Below are 18,277 nucleotides of genomic sequence, written 5' to 3' on the forward strand. Positions count from 1 at the left end.
ACTGGAAGGCGGTTCTTAATGTAAGATGCCAATTGTATTAATACGAGATGGTGACCCAAGGGACCATGGTAGCAGTTCAACAAACATGGAGTGTAAAACTCTGGGCGGCCAGGCAGGGCGAAGGGAGGCCTGTGACTCTGACTGGGCCTTCTGCCCCAGCCCCCAAGTGCCCACGAAGCCCAGGGACTCAGCCGCAACAGGTGTCAGAACACACTTTGGGAACGAGACTGAACAAAGGTCCTGATCCCTTCGGGAATCCCACTACTGCCAACTTTCCATTTTAACCAGCAACAGCTTCCCACGTAACTGTACTGCCAACTGCCAGTGTAACCTGTAACGATGTAGACCTCTTTTGCCATCTGGATTTGTAGTTTCTGCCGTATGTATCCTAGCATAATTTTCTTGAGTTATATATATTAATGACCAATGCATCTTAGTCACGTACAATGTTAAAATGCATTGCGAAGATGTGAGTCCTTGCTAACTGTGCAATGGCCCAACATGAGAGCCTGGGCCTCTCAGGCAAAGGGGCAGCTGAGGTACAGACCCTTTCAGCTGCCTCTCAAGACTGCGGGAGGCTGTCAGCACCACTCTAGGCCTCAGCACCGCCCTTCTGCCAGCCCCTCCCATGAAGAGGATGGAGAAGCCAAGCAGGGGACTGGGTTCCCTGGGCCTACCATACTGCAGTGGCCACACCCCAGGCCTCGAGTGCACTGCTTCCCAAGGGATCATGTGGGCTTGTTATTGGAACGGTGGCTCAGTAACTGGCAAAACTTACAACTTAATTCATCTCCTCACCCGACCCTGTCAAGTGTGCTGCCACCAAGCCCCCGAAACAGAACGGGTCAGAGACCAGCTGCAAGCTCCCTTGTGTTTTATGTGTCATGCTGCCAATTTACAGATCAAAAAATTCACCAATGTCCCGTTCCTTTTTAGGCAATCATGCCAAAACGACACACATGTACTTGCCATGTATGTGCCGTACATCTCTAACCGGGGTATGTATTTCACCTGCTTATATCCCTGAAAACAGGAAAAAAAGCCCCTAGATTCAATTACTCCTCATATAAAAAGTTTATCTTCTGCTTCCATAAATATTTCAACCTTTCCATTTCAGTGACGCAGAATGCTATGGACATGTGTCAAGAGCATATAAGCCACTCATGAAAACCCAGAACAGTGACTGCACAGTGCTCTAAGCCACAGCATCAGTTACAGGCCACACACTTCCAGATGCAAAGGTGGCACTTCATTAGCATACAGGCAACTTATAGAAAGTGCATATCTCTCGCCAGGAATAACAGAGCTGCCTCCCTGAATCCCTGTCTCCTGGCGTGTTCTCCACCACTTCCCAGAGCCAAGAATATAGCACATCTCAGCAAAACCAGCTTTTCAAAAGCCTCCCAGGAAGGCAGGTATCACTTCTCAAAGACCCTCTAGTTACACATAACAAAACTGGCCATGTAGGATAATGCCGTTTATTAAAAATATAGTCAGGGAGGAGGAAGTCAGTGCATTTTAGACAGTTTTACATACACATCTGTAGTTTGAGGTTCCATTATTCCAACAGTTCATATAAATCACTGTTTGAGATAAAAGGAAAAAAACGCTTTACAGGAGATCAGCAATTGGTTATAGTTTGGTAATATGAGTAGGCTTGTAGTCAAAATAAAACCACTGCTTCCAATATTAAAGAATGTCTCCTTTATGCAGAGTGAGTCTTCAGAGTCAATAATTGTTCCTTGCATTAAAAACAGTTAACTTTGTGTTCTTGGAAAACAGCCAACTCTGTTTTCTGTATATATAAATGCTCTAGTTTGTCAGGATGTTGCTGCTGTTGTTGAGGTAACAAAAGAAGCTTTGGGAGACTCGTCACTGGGTTATCCTTACTATGAAAGCAAACTATTGCCAAGTCAATCCCAAGACTGATACAAGAGCAGTTCTCAGAGAATAAATACAGAGATGACATTTCTAAACAACATTCTCATTACAGCAGGAGAAACAGGTGCAAAAGGAGAGCCAGGGTTTGCTTCTCTTTGCTAACGGTCAATTTACAACCTCATCCAGCATCCCCCTCCTCAGGAAAGGATTAGCTTTTTGAATATATTTTCAGAGTTCCACAGCAAGTTCCTTTTTCTTGGAATGTCAATGACATTCCCACATTCCCACTTCCTGACCTCACTTTCACAGACAGGATGGGTCAGCGGGACACCAATCAATCTCTAATATGCTCTTGATAATCTTTATTGTGGAAAATCAAGAAGTGGGGCTAAGTTACTGCAGGTGCAAGTCAGCACTTCGTGCCTTGGTTCTCTCATCTTTACACATCAGATGCCCTGGGAAGTCACTCCAGGGAAGGAAGTGAGGGGCCCCTTGATTGGCTGCACCACTCCTTTCCATGTTACGCAAACAACTCAACAGCCATACCCACAGAAGAGGGATGCTGAGCGCACCGCCTTCTTGGTGGACTGCCACAATCCAAGAAGCTTTCTGTCAGCACTCACACATTAAATCGAAAGCAGAAAAGTACAAATCTTGCAGCTGTGGTGAACCTATCTGTCAGGCTTGGCCCAGGCTACCCAGTTAAACCACCTGGAACTTACACAACACTTCTTTGGGGGAAGAGGAGAGTTGTATTAAACAACCTTTTCCTTCCTTCAGTTCCTACAAAGTCAGTCCACTGTTACTGCCTAAATAACAACATGGATTCAGTGTCAGCTGTGACTGCCACCTGCCTGACTCCATCTGACAGCAAGAGTAAAGGAACAAGAAAACTGCAGTCATCACCTATCTGTGTGTCCAGAGCACACTGGGAAGTTAGCGTCTGTTGACAGGACAACTGAGCAAACAAATTTAAGGCATACTGGAGTAAGAGCAACTGGAGTCCGTGTCTTTTCCCTAATATGCATTAAGGCCTCTACCAAGAGACCCTTTAAAATGAGAAAGGCTTTCCTAGCCGACAAACTCAAAACAGTAAGCCGAAGACTGAAAGCTTAAGAACAAAAACCACTGGGTTTGAAACACTCCAGAGTCTGAGTCAAAACCAACACATTCCTCTTAGAATCCATGAGGTCAGACCTGTCAAGGACACAACATGGATAAAAAGTTAAAAATAAGGATTTTTAATAGGAAACACTATTTTGTTCACATACACTTACACTTTAACAGAACTTGTAAAAAGGGTATCAGACCAGTTGAAAACAAATAACGGTTCAGCCTCTTGCTGAAGCTATCAGTTCTTACAAGCACAGATTCCTCTGGCTCCCAGTTCCTGTGACAGTTCTCTCCCACCTTGAGGGGTCTCTTTCCATGCTGGCTGCCAGGGGAAGATGTTTTCATGTAAGGCTACTGATGTATATAAGGACTTAATTTGGTAAGACTTCACTAGACCAAAAGAAAGAAAAGTGGCTTCCCAAAGGCCAATTTAAAAAATTGAGGGGGGCGGGGGAAATCTATCATTTTCATTTTCAGAAATAAAGTACAGAAATTTCTCTAAAGTGTATGTAATTTTGAAACTTAAGGAAGGAATCTCTTTCCACTTTATACTGTCTTCAAGTTACTACCAACAGGTGCTTTTCTCTGTGAGACAAAGGCTGAACTGTTCCAAGTGACCACTGGGAGAAGGGGAACAAAAACTGGGCAAGGGAGAAAAAGAGCTGCTTACTCCAACAGGAATTAAAAACTTCCAGTTTTATTTAAACATTTACACCCATTTAAAACGCCCTGCCGGCATTGAAAAAGATTCTAGTTAACCAAGCTGTAGACATTTTGACTTATGCCAAAGAAATGATTCTGAGCACCTGAGCTTTCTGTGCCTTCATCCCAGAGGCTGCTATCCATGTGGCCAGAATGTCAGTGTAAACAGTCCTACCTTGTCACAGGGTCAAAGGTCAGTTACCACACTACAACTAGATTCAAACTAAGCTAGAAGAAAAGTTTACCTAGCAGTGACAAGGTATTTCAATTCATTGAATCATAGATTATGTCTCAATTGGAGAGAACATGGGACAACAAAAGCCATGGCTAACGACAATGTGACAACTGTGTAAACCAGACGGGGAGTTCGGGCACAAGGTCGGAGGGGAGCAGAAAGCACAGGGGCTGCTCGACTGGACTCCGCCTGCCGGGAACACGGGGGGCTTTGATGTCTGTGCACGTACAGCAGGAAAGACTGCACATTCTGCTAGATGGATACACACAGCCCAGAATTAAACTGCACAGCGACATTTATTATTCCAGCTTGGAAAAACATCCCTTTTTTTTCAAATTTCACACAGCAAAGCAAGTTAAAAACTTCACTCATCAAATAAATGATAATTTAAACAAGAACTTGCTAAAGAAACCTCATCACAACAACATTTTAGGGCCTGATCACTTTAAGTCCATGGGGCCATTAATATCAACCAAGTGTCTCTTAGAATCTGCAAGCCGTTTTCCTACCACAAGAAGGCGTAACATGTTTCCTTGACTCAGGTGATACATTTAGAAAAGAAACCATGATTTTTCTTTTGCTGTAACAGGCAGACACTGACTTCTCGTTGTAATCAGGAGAGATGGAATGACTGCTGCCCTTCTCTTGCTGCTATCAATAGTTTGTCACGCATTATCTCAATGCTTGAATAGTCCGGCAACTTTAGATAGTTCACACAAGTCATTACAGAGGGTAAGAAGTCATCTGGGTTTTCTGTTGATTCAAATGTCTTCCGGACAATTGTCAAAGGTGGATTCAGACTCCGGAATCCTGATTTAAGAGAAAAAGCAGACAGACCACAGAACTTACTATTTTCAGTGTTGCTACTATCGGAAAGCCATCACACTGCTTTGCTGCAAACCCTCTCCCTTTTGCCCCAGTGTATTCTTTCTGACCAAGCTTTTCGGTGTGGACATTTTACATTTTTAACTCAGATTTTCTGCATCAAACCTGCTTCATTAATTCATAATGAAATATCACTGCATAACATGGAAATAACAGTTCTTAATGCCTTCCAAACTTCATTTTACTTTAAAAACAAGCATTAGTCCAACTTATACTAGGACACATTTCAGAGAAACCATGTTGGACTTCACGTTTCCCTAGAAACGTAAGCAACATCACACACGTGTGAGACAACCCCTGTTTCTCCTGTTGATGTTCTCTCAATGAACAGCATCGCCAATTGAAAACCGATCCTAAGAGGGATACAAGTCCAGTAAGCAACCTCCTACTGCTGGTTTGTAAATCTCACTCACACCCCCACGGCAGGATCCATGCTGGGCAGCAGCAGCACACCTACCTCCAACGGGCAATCTTGGGCTCCCAGTCACAAACTGGAGAAACAACCTCTGTTGCTCATTATCAAAACTACTGAGGATCTCAAAGAGGAACTTCACAGCCCGACTGCAACAAAGCAACACAGGACACTTTGAACCCTGAGAATCAGTGATCAATCACGCACATCCCCACCACAATGTCCTCTGAAATGGAATATTTTTGCTGTATAACTAAACTTAAAATACAGTGATGATTTCTATGGTTAAGTAAGACCTGATCTGGTACTGCACAGGTATTTCGGCATCACAACATTTACTGAGAGAATTAAATCTTATCTTCAGTTTCAGGAGAATACTTGAAAAAGAAACTCTTGGGTCTTCAGTTGTGAGAATTAACCAAAGGCACACAAATTAAGAAAGATAATGCCACAAGGTTCAGTTGCTTCCACACACTCACTTCTCTCCGCCGGGCTCTGCCTACCTGTCGTGCGTGTAACCGTGGTCGGGCCTGCAGCACTCCATCAGCGTCTTGGCGTCCCAAGTGTCTGCCTTACTGCCACAGAGGAGCTGATCCAGCTGTGAATGTTGAGGAGAAGAATTACCAGAAGAACATGTGCATACACCTCAGCAAAAACAAAGGTCTGCATGTAGCACCAGAGTACTGCTTCCAAGGGCGGATGCCTGGCCAGAGTTATGACACCCACAGCTCACACTGCAGTGTCTGGGTCTGTGTCCCTGCTCAGGCAGATCACGACAGAGAGCAGTGATGGCTAAAGTGATTGGGTTCCTGCAGATAACACAGGAGACTTGGACTCAATTTCTAGCTTCTGCCTTCAGCCACTGCCACAGCAGGAAGTTGGGACATGAACCAGCAAATCAGGGCACTCTTTGTCTCCCTCATAGCAAATAAGTGAATAAATATGTTGAAAGAGTACTATTTACTTAGGTTCCTTCTAGAACACTTCTTGTTCATGTCTTTTTAGTAGCCCTGTTCTATGTATGTCCCTGCCCACTTCTAGGGACCAGGACCTGGAGAACCTTTGAGAGTCAAACATACCACAAGTGACTCAGGTCCTGAGCTTCAGTTTTGGTAGCTATTCTTCTCACAACTTTAGAAATTTAAAAATGAGAACCTGCTTTTCATGAAGCAGATTTTATAAATCCTAGCTTCCAGAAACAGAGTACGCAACAACAAAAGCCTAAAGACAGAGAGAGAGATAAATGAAGAGCACAGTGGGAGAAGAAAGGCGGACTGGGATGTGAACAAACACTCAGCTCTGTACCTGCCAGAGGCTATCTGTTCACCCAAATGCTACAGAAGGGACGGCAGAGGGAAGAAGAGCTACCATCGGATTCAAATTAAACCTTTTTTCTCCTCCCGTCTCTGCAAGACTGCATACTCTGAGAAAAAAATCTCCTGGGACAAGTGAAATTTCCCTGTCATACACCTTCCATCTCTTAGTTCTTCTTATCCTATACAAGAGGGATTTCCAACAGTCTGGTCAGATACAGTAATCTTAACAGGCTCCTCAGCCATATCATCAAGGACCGACTCGAGCCCAGACAGAACATGGATGGCTTTGAATTCCAGCTGAGATGCAGTAATACTCCAAATTATCAAGCTCACCAAAAGCTCCAAGTCAAAGTAAATACAAAAATAGCAACTAAGGTTTAAATGCTGGCATTAAGACTTCTAGATTTAGTCATTAGTAAAGGTGTATTCTAAAACTGGATTTTAAAAAAGTAGCACGGGCTGATGCTGTGGCTCAGCAAACCAATCTTCCACCCCATGGCTCCAGCATCCTATTTGGCCACCAGTTCATGCCCAAGCTGCTCTATTTCCATCCAGCTCTTTCTGGACTCGGAAGAGAGTGCAGGATGGCTCAACACTTTGGAACCCTGCACCCACAAGGGAGACCCAGAAAAAGCTGCTGGCTCCTGGCTCTGGATCAACTCAGCTTTGATCACTGTAATAATCTGGGGAGTGAACCAGTGGATGAAAGACTTCTGTCTCCGCTTCTCCCTGTAAGTCTGCCTTTCCAATAGACATAACAAAGCAGTTGTCTGCACTGCAAGAACTAGTTTCAGTCGCTTCCCTGCTGTGAACTCACAGCACTCCCACAACCAGAGTCACCCAGAGACCTGCAGATGCTGCTGCCCACACCAGAGCCCTGATTCCCATCAGCAGACAAGGGACACTCCCTGTGACCCAGAGGGGGCTCCTACTCCCTGAGGGACACTTGACTCAGGAAAGCAGTTTTTCCAGGACATCTAAGCCCTGCTCCCAAACCTCTGCTTTGACAATGGGGTTCTTGACTGGATGGTGCAAACACTGTCCTAGGTACAGATATACATGTACCATTTCAGGTAAAAGCTACTCACTTCCTCTGGGTAGAAGTACTGAAGATGACTGAGTGGGAAAACCGATTCGAAACCATCTCGGAAGGAATCAAACTGCCTAGAAACACCTTCATTTAGTGCCCAGAATATAACCAGCTGCAAAAAAAGAAAAAAATAAATTGTAGTAAGATTTTAAATCTTTGTGCTATAAAGCATGAGGCAAAACACAGTTAAACATCCTTCTGGATACTTAAAAACTTATGGGGCCCAGTGCAATGACTCGGTGGCTAAATCCTTGCCTTGCAACTGCCAGAATCCCACATGGGTGCCAGTTCACGTCCTGGCTGGTTCAATCCCCATCCATCTCCTTACTTATGCCTAGGATAGCAGTAAGGGCCCAAAAGCCTTGGGACCCTGCACCTGTGTGGGATATCAGAAGAGGCTCCAGGCTCCTGGCTTCAGACTGATCCAGCCCAGACTATTGCAGGTTTTAGAAACTGAATCAGATTACACATACATTTCACAAAAATTGCTAAATCAATAATATGTACGTGTTTGCTTTTTACATATGCAGATGTAACTGTCAATATGACTTGAATCAAATGTTCTTTCCACCCAATAGCAAGAATAAACCAATACAAAATTTCCAGCACGTAACAAAAATATATGTAGGCTGTAATTTAAAATGTAATTTGTACTGAATATAAATTATTTCCCCTAAATTTAGTGACTATGGCCAATCACCACAATCTAGTAATTTGCAGGTACACAGGTGGGTGGGTGATTCTTTGCAGCCAGTCGGCCTAAAGGCAGGCAGATGCAGCTTAGCGAGGGGGAATGTGGTGCTGCTTTTCAGTTACTTTTTTCATTTAACATTTAGGCTCGAGCACAGCTCACTTAAGGTTATATACAAGCTCTCTCAAGAGCAAACAGAAGCAAAGGCTTCCACCATGGCCTTCCTCGGAACAGAGAACATTTTAGGCCTGTATTTCACTGCCACAAGTGCCTTCCCTCCGCTGTCTCCAGGGCGGGCCTCCAAGCAGGGCCAGCGCCCACAGCCTGCGTGGCCAGCACGAGGGGCAGGGACGTACTCGCAGGTACTCCTCCAAGTTGTGGATAGTGACAGGTATATCCTTCCCGCCTTTCTTCAGTTCAATGTTGGGAAACCCGGGCAGAGTGAAATCCAGTCCTAGGTCTTCCACTGAGCAGCCATTCATAGTCAGGGTTTCTAATGCATACTGTAGACTCTCTTTGGTCTAAAAAGCAAAGGGAGAGAGGAGTGAGTGCAAGAACTCATTCACTTTCATGTCTTCGTGTTAAGGAAGCAACTCAGTATTCCTTCAGCTGAGCTTCATTCTTTTTTTAGCACATTCCAATCAAATTTGACAGGTCATTAACAGCTTGCCAAATGGTTAATGTGATTAATTTTAGGCTGATCTTGATGCAGCTAATATACATGCTTACAAACTTAACAATTAGTAATTTATAAATACATATGATGTTCTATCTGATAATGTTAATTTTTTCCCTTTAAACTAGCAAAGTTCAATCCTAAGAAAACTCTGGAGATAGCTACTTGAACTACTTCCAAGACTCAGAAGTAAAAAATTTCTTCTTCATAGAATAACATGAAGAAAAAAGATTTCAAGGAAACCATAAAGTTAAATCAAACCCTGAGAGCCAACACGAGAGAAAGCAGTACTGTGTTAATCTCTTTAAATGCTGAAGTACTGGGCCTGGCGGCGTGGCATAGTGGCTAAAGTCCTTACCTTGAACACACCGGGATCCCATCTGGGCACGGATCTAAGCCCAGCAGCCCCGCTTCCCATCCAGCTCCCTGCCTGTGGCCTGGGAAAGCAGTCAAGGACAGCCCAAAGGTTTGGGACCCTGCACCCGTGTGGGAGACCCGGAAGAGGTTTCTGGTTCCCGGCCTCGGAACGGCACAGTACCGGCCATTGCACTCACTTGGGGAATGAATCATCGGATGGAAGATCTTCCCCTCTGTCTTTCCTCCTCTCTATATTTGACTTTGTAATAAAAAGAATCAATACATCTTAAAAAAAAAAAATAAATGCTGAAGTATTGTAAAAAGGTTATTAAAAATACTATTTTTCAGGCTCACGACCATGTGGAAAATGTGAATTATTATCTTTAAATGAAGAGAAACAGTATGGCACTCATGAAGCAATGGTTTTCCCAACTGGAGAAGCCTCTTCAGGTTAAGCAGTTAAGGCACAGAAAACTGGTCATATAAACTACAGAAGGTGAAAAAGTGCTAAATTAACATTTTAAAAAAATGCTTACTCATTTCACTTATATTTCGAAGGTAGAGCGACACAGACGTTATCTTTCATCTGCTGGCTCTCGCCAAAATGCCCTCAAGCAGCCACGGTTGGGAAAATTAATTAAAAGCTACTCATGATTCAGATTGCTCAGAATACCAACATACAACAGCATTAAACAGTTACTGAAAAGTATACCCACTTTCAATTCTCTGCAAAAACTCATGTTTGACCCCTTTCTTCATTTGCAGTGCATCATTTATGAATACCACACACTGAAATATTCTTCAGCCAAAAATACAAAATTAAGGTGTCCATCTTAATGTCCCATCCAAATTTCAACTGTTTCCACATTTCCTAGCACAGACCGAGGAGATGAGTGTGATTAATAAGTAAAGCTGTTCCTCCCACTGCTATTGAGGAAGCCTTGTAAGAGACACATTACAGAGTGTTGTCATCAGAAAGGACTCTACAGAGACTTATCTAGATTTCATACTCTAAAGTCAAGCTTACCTTTAGCATAATTTACATGTACTATCTGCTGAGAATTTAAACTATATAAGGCAGAATCTGAGCCAGGTCAGCTCATTTGGTGTTGAGTACTCCATAAAATAACAAGATGGGTTACTCCTAAAAGCTACCATTTCTACATGTTTCTGCTGAAAGTTGGTCAACACAACAAATCAAGTCTATGGAATACATCTTAAAGTTTTAATATGGTAGCATTCTAAATAATACAAGATAGAACAGTCAGAGGCACTACTGGTAGAAATAACCGTGGTACTCTACATCCAACAAAGGGACGCAAACTTCAAGGGGGTGGGCTCTGGAGCCTAGGTTTCATTCTAGCTCACAGGTGCAAGGAAGGTTGTTCAGCCTATCTGCCTTGGCTTTCCTAATCTACACCAGAGATGACAAGAACATCTGAATCCCAAAGGGCTGAGGATTAAGTGAATTGCCACATGTAAAACAAATGGATAATTCTAATTAAGCTATGTTTCCTGAAAAATAAATGTATCCCAATTGTATTTTTTATTAATGCATTATATCCTGTCACTCTTCAGGATACCTATAAAAACTCAAAACTGAACAAATATATGGTAACAAAATTATGGTAACTGAAGCAAGTAGTTTTGTCACTGAGAAGTTGGCAGAGTAGAAAAAATTGGGATTTAAGTTTAGTAAGTTTAATTTAAAAGCTTAGTAAAAGGAATTTCCTCTGGGGTCAGCCTAGTGGTGCGACAGGTTAAGCTGACACCTGTGGCACAGCGTCCTGTATCAAAGCCTGTCTGCTCTGCTTCTGACCCAGCTGCTGCTGGTCCTGTGAGAAGGCGGTACAAGATGGCCTCAAGCGCCCGTGCTCTTGCCACTCACGTGGGAGACCTGCGTGGAGTTCCTACTACCTGCGGTCAGCCTGGGTTAGCCACAGGAACTGTGGCCATCTGGGAAGTGAAGCAATGAATGACAGATATATCTCTGTAACTGCCTTTCAATAAACAAACGATAAAAAACAAAAACACAACAACAAAAAAAATCACTATATTACAGTGTCTGTCCACATACACAACAGGTTGTTTCTAACATTTGGAGTTCTTATGTTTTCACTCAAAAACACACACACTTGTAAATCAAACTATATATAGTCATCTGACCCATCAGTTTCAGTTAGTGTAATAAAATTAGCTCTTCTATACTGACACATTAATAATACAGTGAAGTCAAATTCAAACTTCTGAGCAAAGGTTCGTTTTTCTAACATACAGGAAGGGGCCACTTGCCCACACCTAAGCCTACCTGGGATTTATCTTGTTCAAGTCTTTTCTTCTGTCTGACAATGTCTTCTAGGTGATACACTGATCTGGCTACAACTGGGTCAATGTCAAACAAATCATGTGACGTCAGTGAAGTTTCTTGCCGAAGCATCCACTTATAAAAAGGTAAACCAAGAGGAAGGTCCACCTGAAAGAGAATATGCAAAATATCACCACGCCTCCCTGAGATTCGTGAATCACTGCCACCTCAGTTTTCTAATGAATGTTTGATCAGGTCAAGAAAACAGTGGATTATGAAATATCTCACTATGTAGAATTGGGATAGCCCAATCTGGGATTCAGGATCATAGGGAAGCATTTAGTAAGGCATTCTATATAAATACTAACATTAAACAGTATTTCAGGGCTAGAATCATGGCTACACCTGAGCATGGAGCACCAGCATTCCACATGCGCACTGACTCAAGTCCTGGCCTTACAACTTCTGATCCAACCTCCTGAAAAGGCCTGGGAAGGCATCAGAGGGTGGCTCACATGGGTGGACTGCTACACCCACCTTCAACTCTGTAACAGCCCAGCTCTAGCTGCTGTGGCCATTTAGGCAGTGCAGCAGCAGATTTAAGATAGATTAGTCTCTCCTTTTCTCTGTAACTCTTATTTTCACATACACAAATTTTGAAGAATCTAACTATTTTGGGCCAACTAAAATCTACTCTAGTCTATACTAATATCCTAAAGCAAAAAAGACCAAAAAGATTCTTTATAATATTTAAAATAATAAATCAATGGATAAACTCTACTTTCCAGTTATACTGAAATACAAACCTCTGACACCAGGTTCAAGAGTCTTAGCTTAAGTATCAAAACACGTGAGACGAGGAAAGGAAAGCCATCTACACATCTTCAAACCCCCATAAACACTGACTCCCTGGGTTATTGTCACAGCAGCACAGTGAAGGAGCTATGATGAGGGTAAGCCACAAGCTCACGCCCGCTCACTGCATCCACCCTGCACTAGCTGCCTGGGTATGAGAACCCCTACCGCCCAAGGGGTGGCCCTCAGATTGGGCAGAGAGGCACACTCCTCCCTGTCCTATGCAGTCAGAGCACACAATTCAGAGAATTACCAAGCAGTCCAGGTATGGAGTTGGAGGGACATTGAGAACAGGCAACTGGACATTCATACATCCCAACTGTAGGCTAAGAAAATCAGCCTCAACTTACCAATCTGAAGTCCATGATAGCCTTGGCCATTAATTTTCCTAAGAAGCGAAACTTCATCTTAACCTTTGCAATATGGGCTGGCTTAGCTGTCCTACCAAAAGGAAGTGCAAATAGGCCCTGGAGGTTTTGAATGTACTTGGTCCCTTCTTGGCTTCCTGTAAGAGAAATAGTCCATCAAAATTTGTCTATTTCCAAAATCAAAACAAAACAAGATAACAAAAAATACTTACGAAACTCAGATTTCTCAAAACTGGAGAACAAATCCTTAAACAAAGATCATTAAGGCTGGAAGAGTCATCTCTAGAGGATATATTAGGAAACAAGAGGCTAAGAGGGACCAGTGTGGTAGCCTAACAGCTAAAGTCCTCGTCTAGCATGCGTCAGAATCCCATATGGGTGCCAAATCACGTCCTGGCGGGTCCACTTCCCATCCAGCTCCCTGCTTGTGGCCTGGGAAAGCAGTTGAGGATGGCCCAAAGCCTTGGGACCTGCACCCACGTGGGAGGCCTGGGGGAAGCTTCTAGCTTTGGATGGGTTCAGCTCCAGCCATTGCGGCCACTTAAGGAGTCAATCAGTGGACAGAAGATCTTCCTCTTTTCTCCTCTCTGTATATATGACTTTCCAGCAAATAAATAAACAAATTAATCTTTAAAAAAAAAAAAAGAAAAAAAGAAACAGGCCAAGAGAAACTCCATCAGCATAGCTCTATTTAACGAGCTCTTTTAGGATCCGTGATGTGATCTGAATGACACTGGCTAACGGAACAACTGACAGGGCAGTATTACCTTTTGGATTGCTAAGGGTTACTTCTTCACCTCTCCAGAGACCCAAATCAGCTCTCTGTAGTTCCTGAGATACAAGTGCGTAAAACTCCAGTGTTGGTCCAAGACCTGTGCCAACCTACAGAGAAGCAAAAACAGAACAACTGTAAGTCGCAGAAACAGTGGTACTTCTTTCTACCTGCCACCCTCCCGGCAACATGGATAACAACAGCGGGTCAGCAGAATGCATGAGAGCTGCTTTCCAAACCACCTGCTTGTATTTGCTCCTTCAGTCCTGGACACCTTGGAGAAGCAACAGCAATTCAGTACTTCACTCTCTATATACAGATTTTTAAATTAAAAAATTATTTGAGAATCAGACTGAATAGAAATGACCAAGGCTGTTCTAGGCTGGGACCAAAAAACTCAGGAGCTAAAAGCACTCCAGTTCTCCACACGAGCGGCAGGAACCCAAGGCCAGGAGTAGGATAGGAAGCCAGCCCAGCAACTGTAACGTGGGACATGGGCATCCTAACTACTCAGCTAACCCCTCCCCTGCACAGGAAGTTCTCCGCTCTATTCTCTTTGCAGTCTGAGCTCACATCAGCATGGCAGAGTTAATTCAGGTTTCTACAGTTTTTCACTTCATACAGGGGCTTCTTGAGCCCCTGCCGTGCACTGGCATCCCTATACAGAAGGGGCATGCCCTAAAGAGATCTACTGTATAGCCTTAAACAAGTGCCAGAGGTGACGGCGCAGCCTTGAATAAAACTATCCGTCCAGGTACCTGGGACATAGGCACGGTCAGGACAGTGTTCTCAGTCTCATTTTCTGAGGTTCCCTCAGCTATATCAGCTCAGAATGTAAAAAGATGCACAGCCAAATGATGGATTCATTAAAGTCCATGTGTGACATCCGACCACAATTCTCTCAAGAAGTCTACAATCCACTTACAGATTACTTAAAAATAAAGCACATTCAATCTTTATCACAATTACTTTAAAGGTAATTAACAACAGATGTGATTTAGCCCACCTAAAGTTGAATCCGGCCTTTGCATCCCTGTTTTCAATATTTATTTACTGCACAAGCAGGGAGGGAGGGAGAACTAGCAGGAGGGAGGAATGAAGGAGGGAAGAGAAGACCAGGCCTTCCATTTGCTGGCTCACTCCCCAAAAAGGATGCAACAGCCAGGCTGCGTCAGGCCAAAAGGCATGAGCCCCAGAACTTATTCCAAGTCTCCAACGTGGGCACAGGGCCCAAGCCCTGGGACCATCCTCTGCTTTCCCAGGTACATTAGTAGGGAGCTGGATCACAAGCGCAGTACTCAAGACTTGAACTGGTGCCCATACGAGATTCTGGCACTAAAGGCTACAACTTCACCCGCTGTGCCACAGTGTTGGCTTTGAATCCTGCCTTTTCTTACAGTGATTGGCTCAAACCGAATGATGCTTTCTAACTACATAGCTTTATTACACAGTGAATGTCCCAACAAATCCTGCAGCCACCCTTGGGCCTTTTTCTTTCTTATTTTCTACAGTCAAACCCATCAGTAAACACTGTAGGTGCTGCCTTGAATTCTGGGATGGGCACTGTGGTATAGTGGGTAGTGCCACCACAGGGAAAGTCAGCATCCCACATGGGCACTGGCTCACATCCTAGCTATTCCACTTTTGATCCAGCTCTGACCACTGAAGGCAGCAGGTAGATGCTTATACTCCCTCCATGTCCCTCTATGATTGTCTCCAAATTAATAAGTTGATCTTTAAAAATAATAAAATATACTCTATGACCAACTGTATCCAATCATCACATCCCTCTTCTCTGAGCTGTTGAGCTTCCTGGACAGTCTCTGTTCACACACTGTCACAGCATCAAGAGTGCAGAAATGCAGAGCAATTCTCACACCCTGCGAATACTTACTCACTCAAAGTAAGTTCAGGCTCCCCCAGGGCCATATCATCCTATGGGATCCCTCTTGTGTTATCTCTGGCCTCACTCCTGCCCCTTAACCCTATGCTCATCATGCCCCAGCCACACCTATCCTCCAGCAGGCTAGGAAAATGGCCTCTCAATTCTTTGGCCAGATATGCTTCCCTCAATCAGCACAGACAGACATGGCAAGTCAACCCACTACCTACCCAACACCTTCCATTTTATTTTCCTTTATTCATCATACAGACTAACTTGTGTATGTGTACATAAAGGTATGTTTATCAGCTTCCCAAAACAAACAATCTGGACACTGGAGGAGAGGAGCAAATTCAAGGCCAGAACACACACAAAAATGTCTGCAGTAACATAAAGCATCCACCAGAGGGTGTTTCATACCCAGATTAGTTCCTGTATATGACCTAGCAGAGGAGCTATGACTGAATTCCATCAAATTACAAAAGGGAAAAAACAGGGAAACTCTGCAAGACATAGCAGTATGCAAGAACTTCTTGGAAAAGACTCCAGAAGCAAAACCAAATTCAAGAAAACATTTTAAAAATGGGTACAATGGCTCAACAGGCTAATCCTCCCCCTTGCCAAGTGCTGGGTTCCCACATGGGCACCAGTTTGTGTCCTAGCTGCTCCACTTCCCATCCAACTCCCTGCTTAGGGCCTGGGAAAGCAGTGGAGGATGGCCCAAAGCCCTGGGACCTTGCACTCATGCAGCAGCAGATCAGGAAGAAGCTCCTGGCCTCAGATCAGCTTTACTCTGTTTACGGTGGCCATTTGGGGAGAGAACCAATGGATGAAAGATCTCTTGTCTCTTCCTCTCTCTAGTAAATTAATATACGTAAATTAAATTCTGACTTTCAAGTAAAATTAATATTAAAAAATCAAACCAAGGTATAAAAACCAAAAAATAATGAAAGTAAACTCAGTTCAACACTCCCCGAATATATACACCTAACCTTGCAGATTAAACTGGTGACTTAGCATTAGCCAGACACATCTCAACTGTGCACACAGGAATGCAGTCACAGCTGAGAGGCTGCACTACGAATGCACTTATTTATAAGTAAGAAAACTGAGGAAGAGAACAGTCGGCTACCATCAATAATTAACTGGTATGATGGAATTCTTGAAAATTAAGTCCATAACAAGTTCAGGGAAGTTCTGCCTTTAGAGAATAGAGATCTTTTGGTATACTGTCCTAGTTGCTTAAAAGCATCTCAAAGAAAGTAAGACAAAGAAGAAAACTCTATTCACATATGAGATGGTTATTTACACTAGGAGTTGTCGAGTCACAGCTCATGAGTCAGACTATAGCAGCTCTGGCCCACGGCCAGCTATGTACTGTAGGCCAGACTGCTTGTTTTACTTGAACAGTTGGGGGCTAGGGAAGAGAGCAGTGAACCTGAGTATTATTTTCATGATGTGTAAAAATTATACAAACTGTAAGAACACAGTCACATTCACTAATTGATATTCAAACACTACCTTTACTGTCACCTTCAAATACTACAAATGCAGAATTAAGTAGCTATAACAGACTGAATTAACACCCATCAACTCTGAAGCCTTTATCATCTGGTATTAAACAGAAGTTTCTCAAGCCCTACCATAATCCTCAATTACAATAGAAAGTTTAAAACTAAATTAAGCTTATTAAGATAATAAAAAACAAGGTCAATCTATAAAAACTGTGTTTGTATCAACTAACCCAAACAGTACTTCACAGATAAAAGATCAATATGGCCAGAGAAATTTAACAATATCTGTGCAGCAAGGGTCTTTAAGACTTTAATCATGAAACAATAAGTAAAAATTGAACAGCTAAGTAAGTGTTACATCTAAGTTACCATGGAACACCAGATACAATAATATGAAGCAGGTTCTTCTCTCTAAAATGATCTAAGTTAGAAAAAAATACTTCAGTCTAAACACTGTCCATTTTTATAGATATCAACAAGGCAATTCTAAAATTTACATAGAAATACACATAAAGAATAATCAAATCTCTAAAAAGCAAAAACAAAGAAACTCACTCCTTGAATAAGACTTATTATAAAATGGTAATAAAATCAAATAGAATCCACAGAGGGGACCATGACCTTTCCTCCCACCCACCCCCAAAAGCCAAAACAAAAACAGTATTAGAAAACTGGATGTCTATATTTAGTAATAAATAGCAAGCAATAGAAGACCCTTAAGCATTACTTGATACCATATATAAAAGCTGAATTAACATGAATCATGGACTAAGAGGTAAAATTGCAACTTCTAGTGAAACAGTGAGACCAAGCTTGAGGGGAAGACATTTGAGGATACAAATAAACTAATTTCTCATAATGAATAAATCCTATAGCTCTAAAGATACCATAAATGACTATTTGTAATGAATAAAAGAACTTATAAGTCAAACAATAATGCAAATGAATAAGTGAGCAAAATTCCTAATACACAAAGAAGATACATGAATGATCAGAAGCAATGAGAATTGAAACGATTAGTCAACAGGGAACTGTAGACTAAAAGCACAATTAGTGACCACTGTAACCCACTCCAGGTACCTGAAATTCACAAATGTTAAATTACTAGGTGGGAATGAATGTAAAATCTAAAAAGCCAGCCACTAAGAAAACAATTTGATATTATTTTCCTTAAACAGCTTACTCTACCTTACCAAATAACTATTCATGCAAGAGGTGAAAAA

The 18,277-nt window shown here is 42.7% G+C and overlaps 1 protein-coding gene across 10 annotated transcripts in view; it reads right to left on the reverse strand.

The window, feature by feature from the left end:
• Nucleotides 1-1,464: 1,464 nt before the first annotated feature.
• Nucleotides 1,465-18,277, reverse strand: part of TRIP12 (thyroid hormone receptor interactor 12) — a 127,308-nt gene continuing 110,495 nt past the window's right edge. For all 10 annotated transcript variants that reach the window (XM_040982850.1, XM_040982852.1, XM_040982849.1 and 7 more), the window contains 8 exons: nucleotides 13,654-13,768; nucleotides 12,869-13,023; nucleotides 11,667-11,831; nucleotides 8,682-8,846; nucleotides 7,633-7,746; nucleotides 5,732-5,826; nucleotides 5,274-5,377; nucleotides 1,465-4,741 (listed from right to left, as the gene is read on the reverse strand). In XM_040982850.1, the coding sequence (XP_040838784.1) occupies nucleotides 4,545-4,741; nucleotides 5,274-5,377; nucleotides 5,732-5,826; nucleotides 7,633-7,746; nucleotides 8,682-8,846; nucleotides 11,667-11,831; nucleotides 12,869-13,023; nucleotides 13,654-13,768 (1,110 nt within the window). In that variant the 3' untranslated portion in view covers nucleotides 1,465-4,544. The remainder of the gene's footprint in view (nucleotides 4,742-5,273; nucleotides 5,378-5,731; nucleotides 5,827-7,632; nucleotides 7,747-8,681; nucleotides 8,847-11,666; nucleotides 11,832-12,868; nucleotides 13,024-13,653; nucleotides 13,769-18,277) is intronic.

The sequence above is a fragment of the Ochotona curzoniae genome, unplaced genomic scaffold (assembly GCF_017591425.1).
Source record: "Ochotona curzoniae isolate NIBS_2020 unplaced genomic scaffold, NIBS_Ocur_1.0 contig_3643, whole genome shotgun sequence".
Classification (NCBI taxonomy): domain Eukaryota; kingdom Metazoa; phylum Chordata; class Mammalia; order Lagomorpha; family Ochotonidae; genus Ochotona; species Ochotona curzoniae.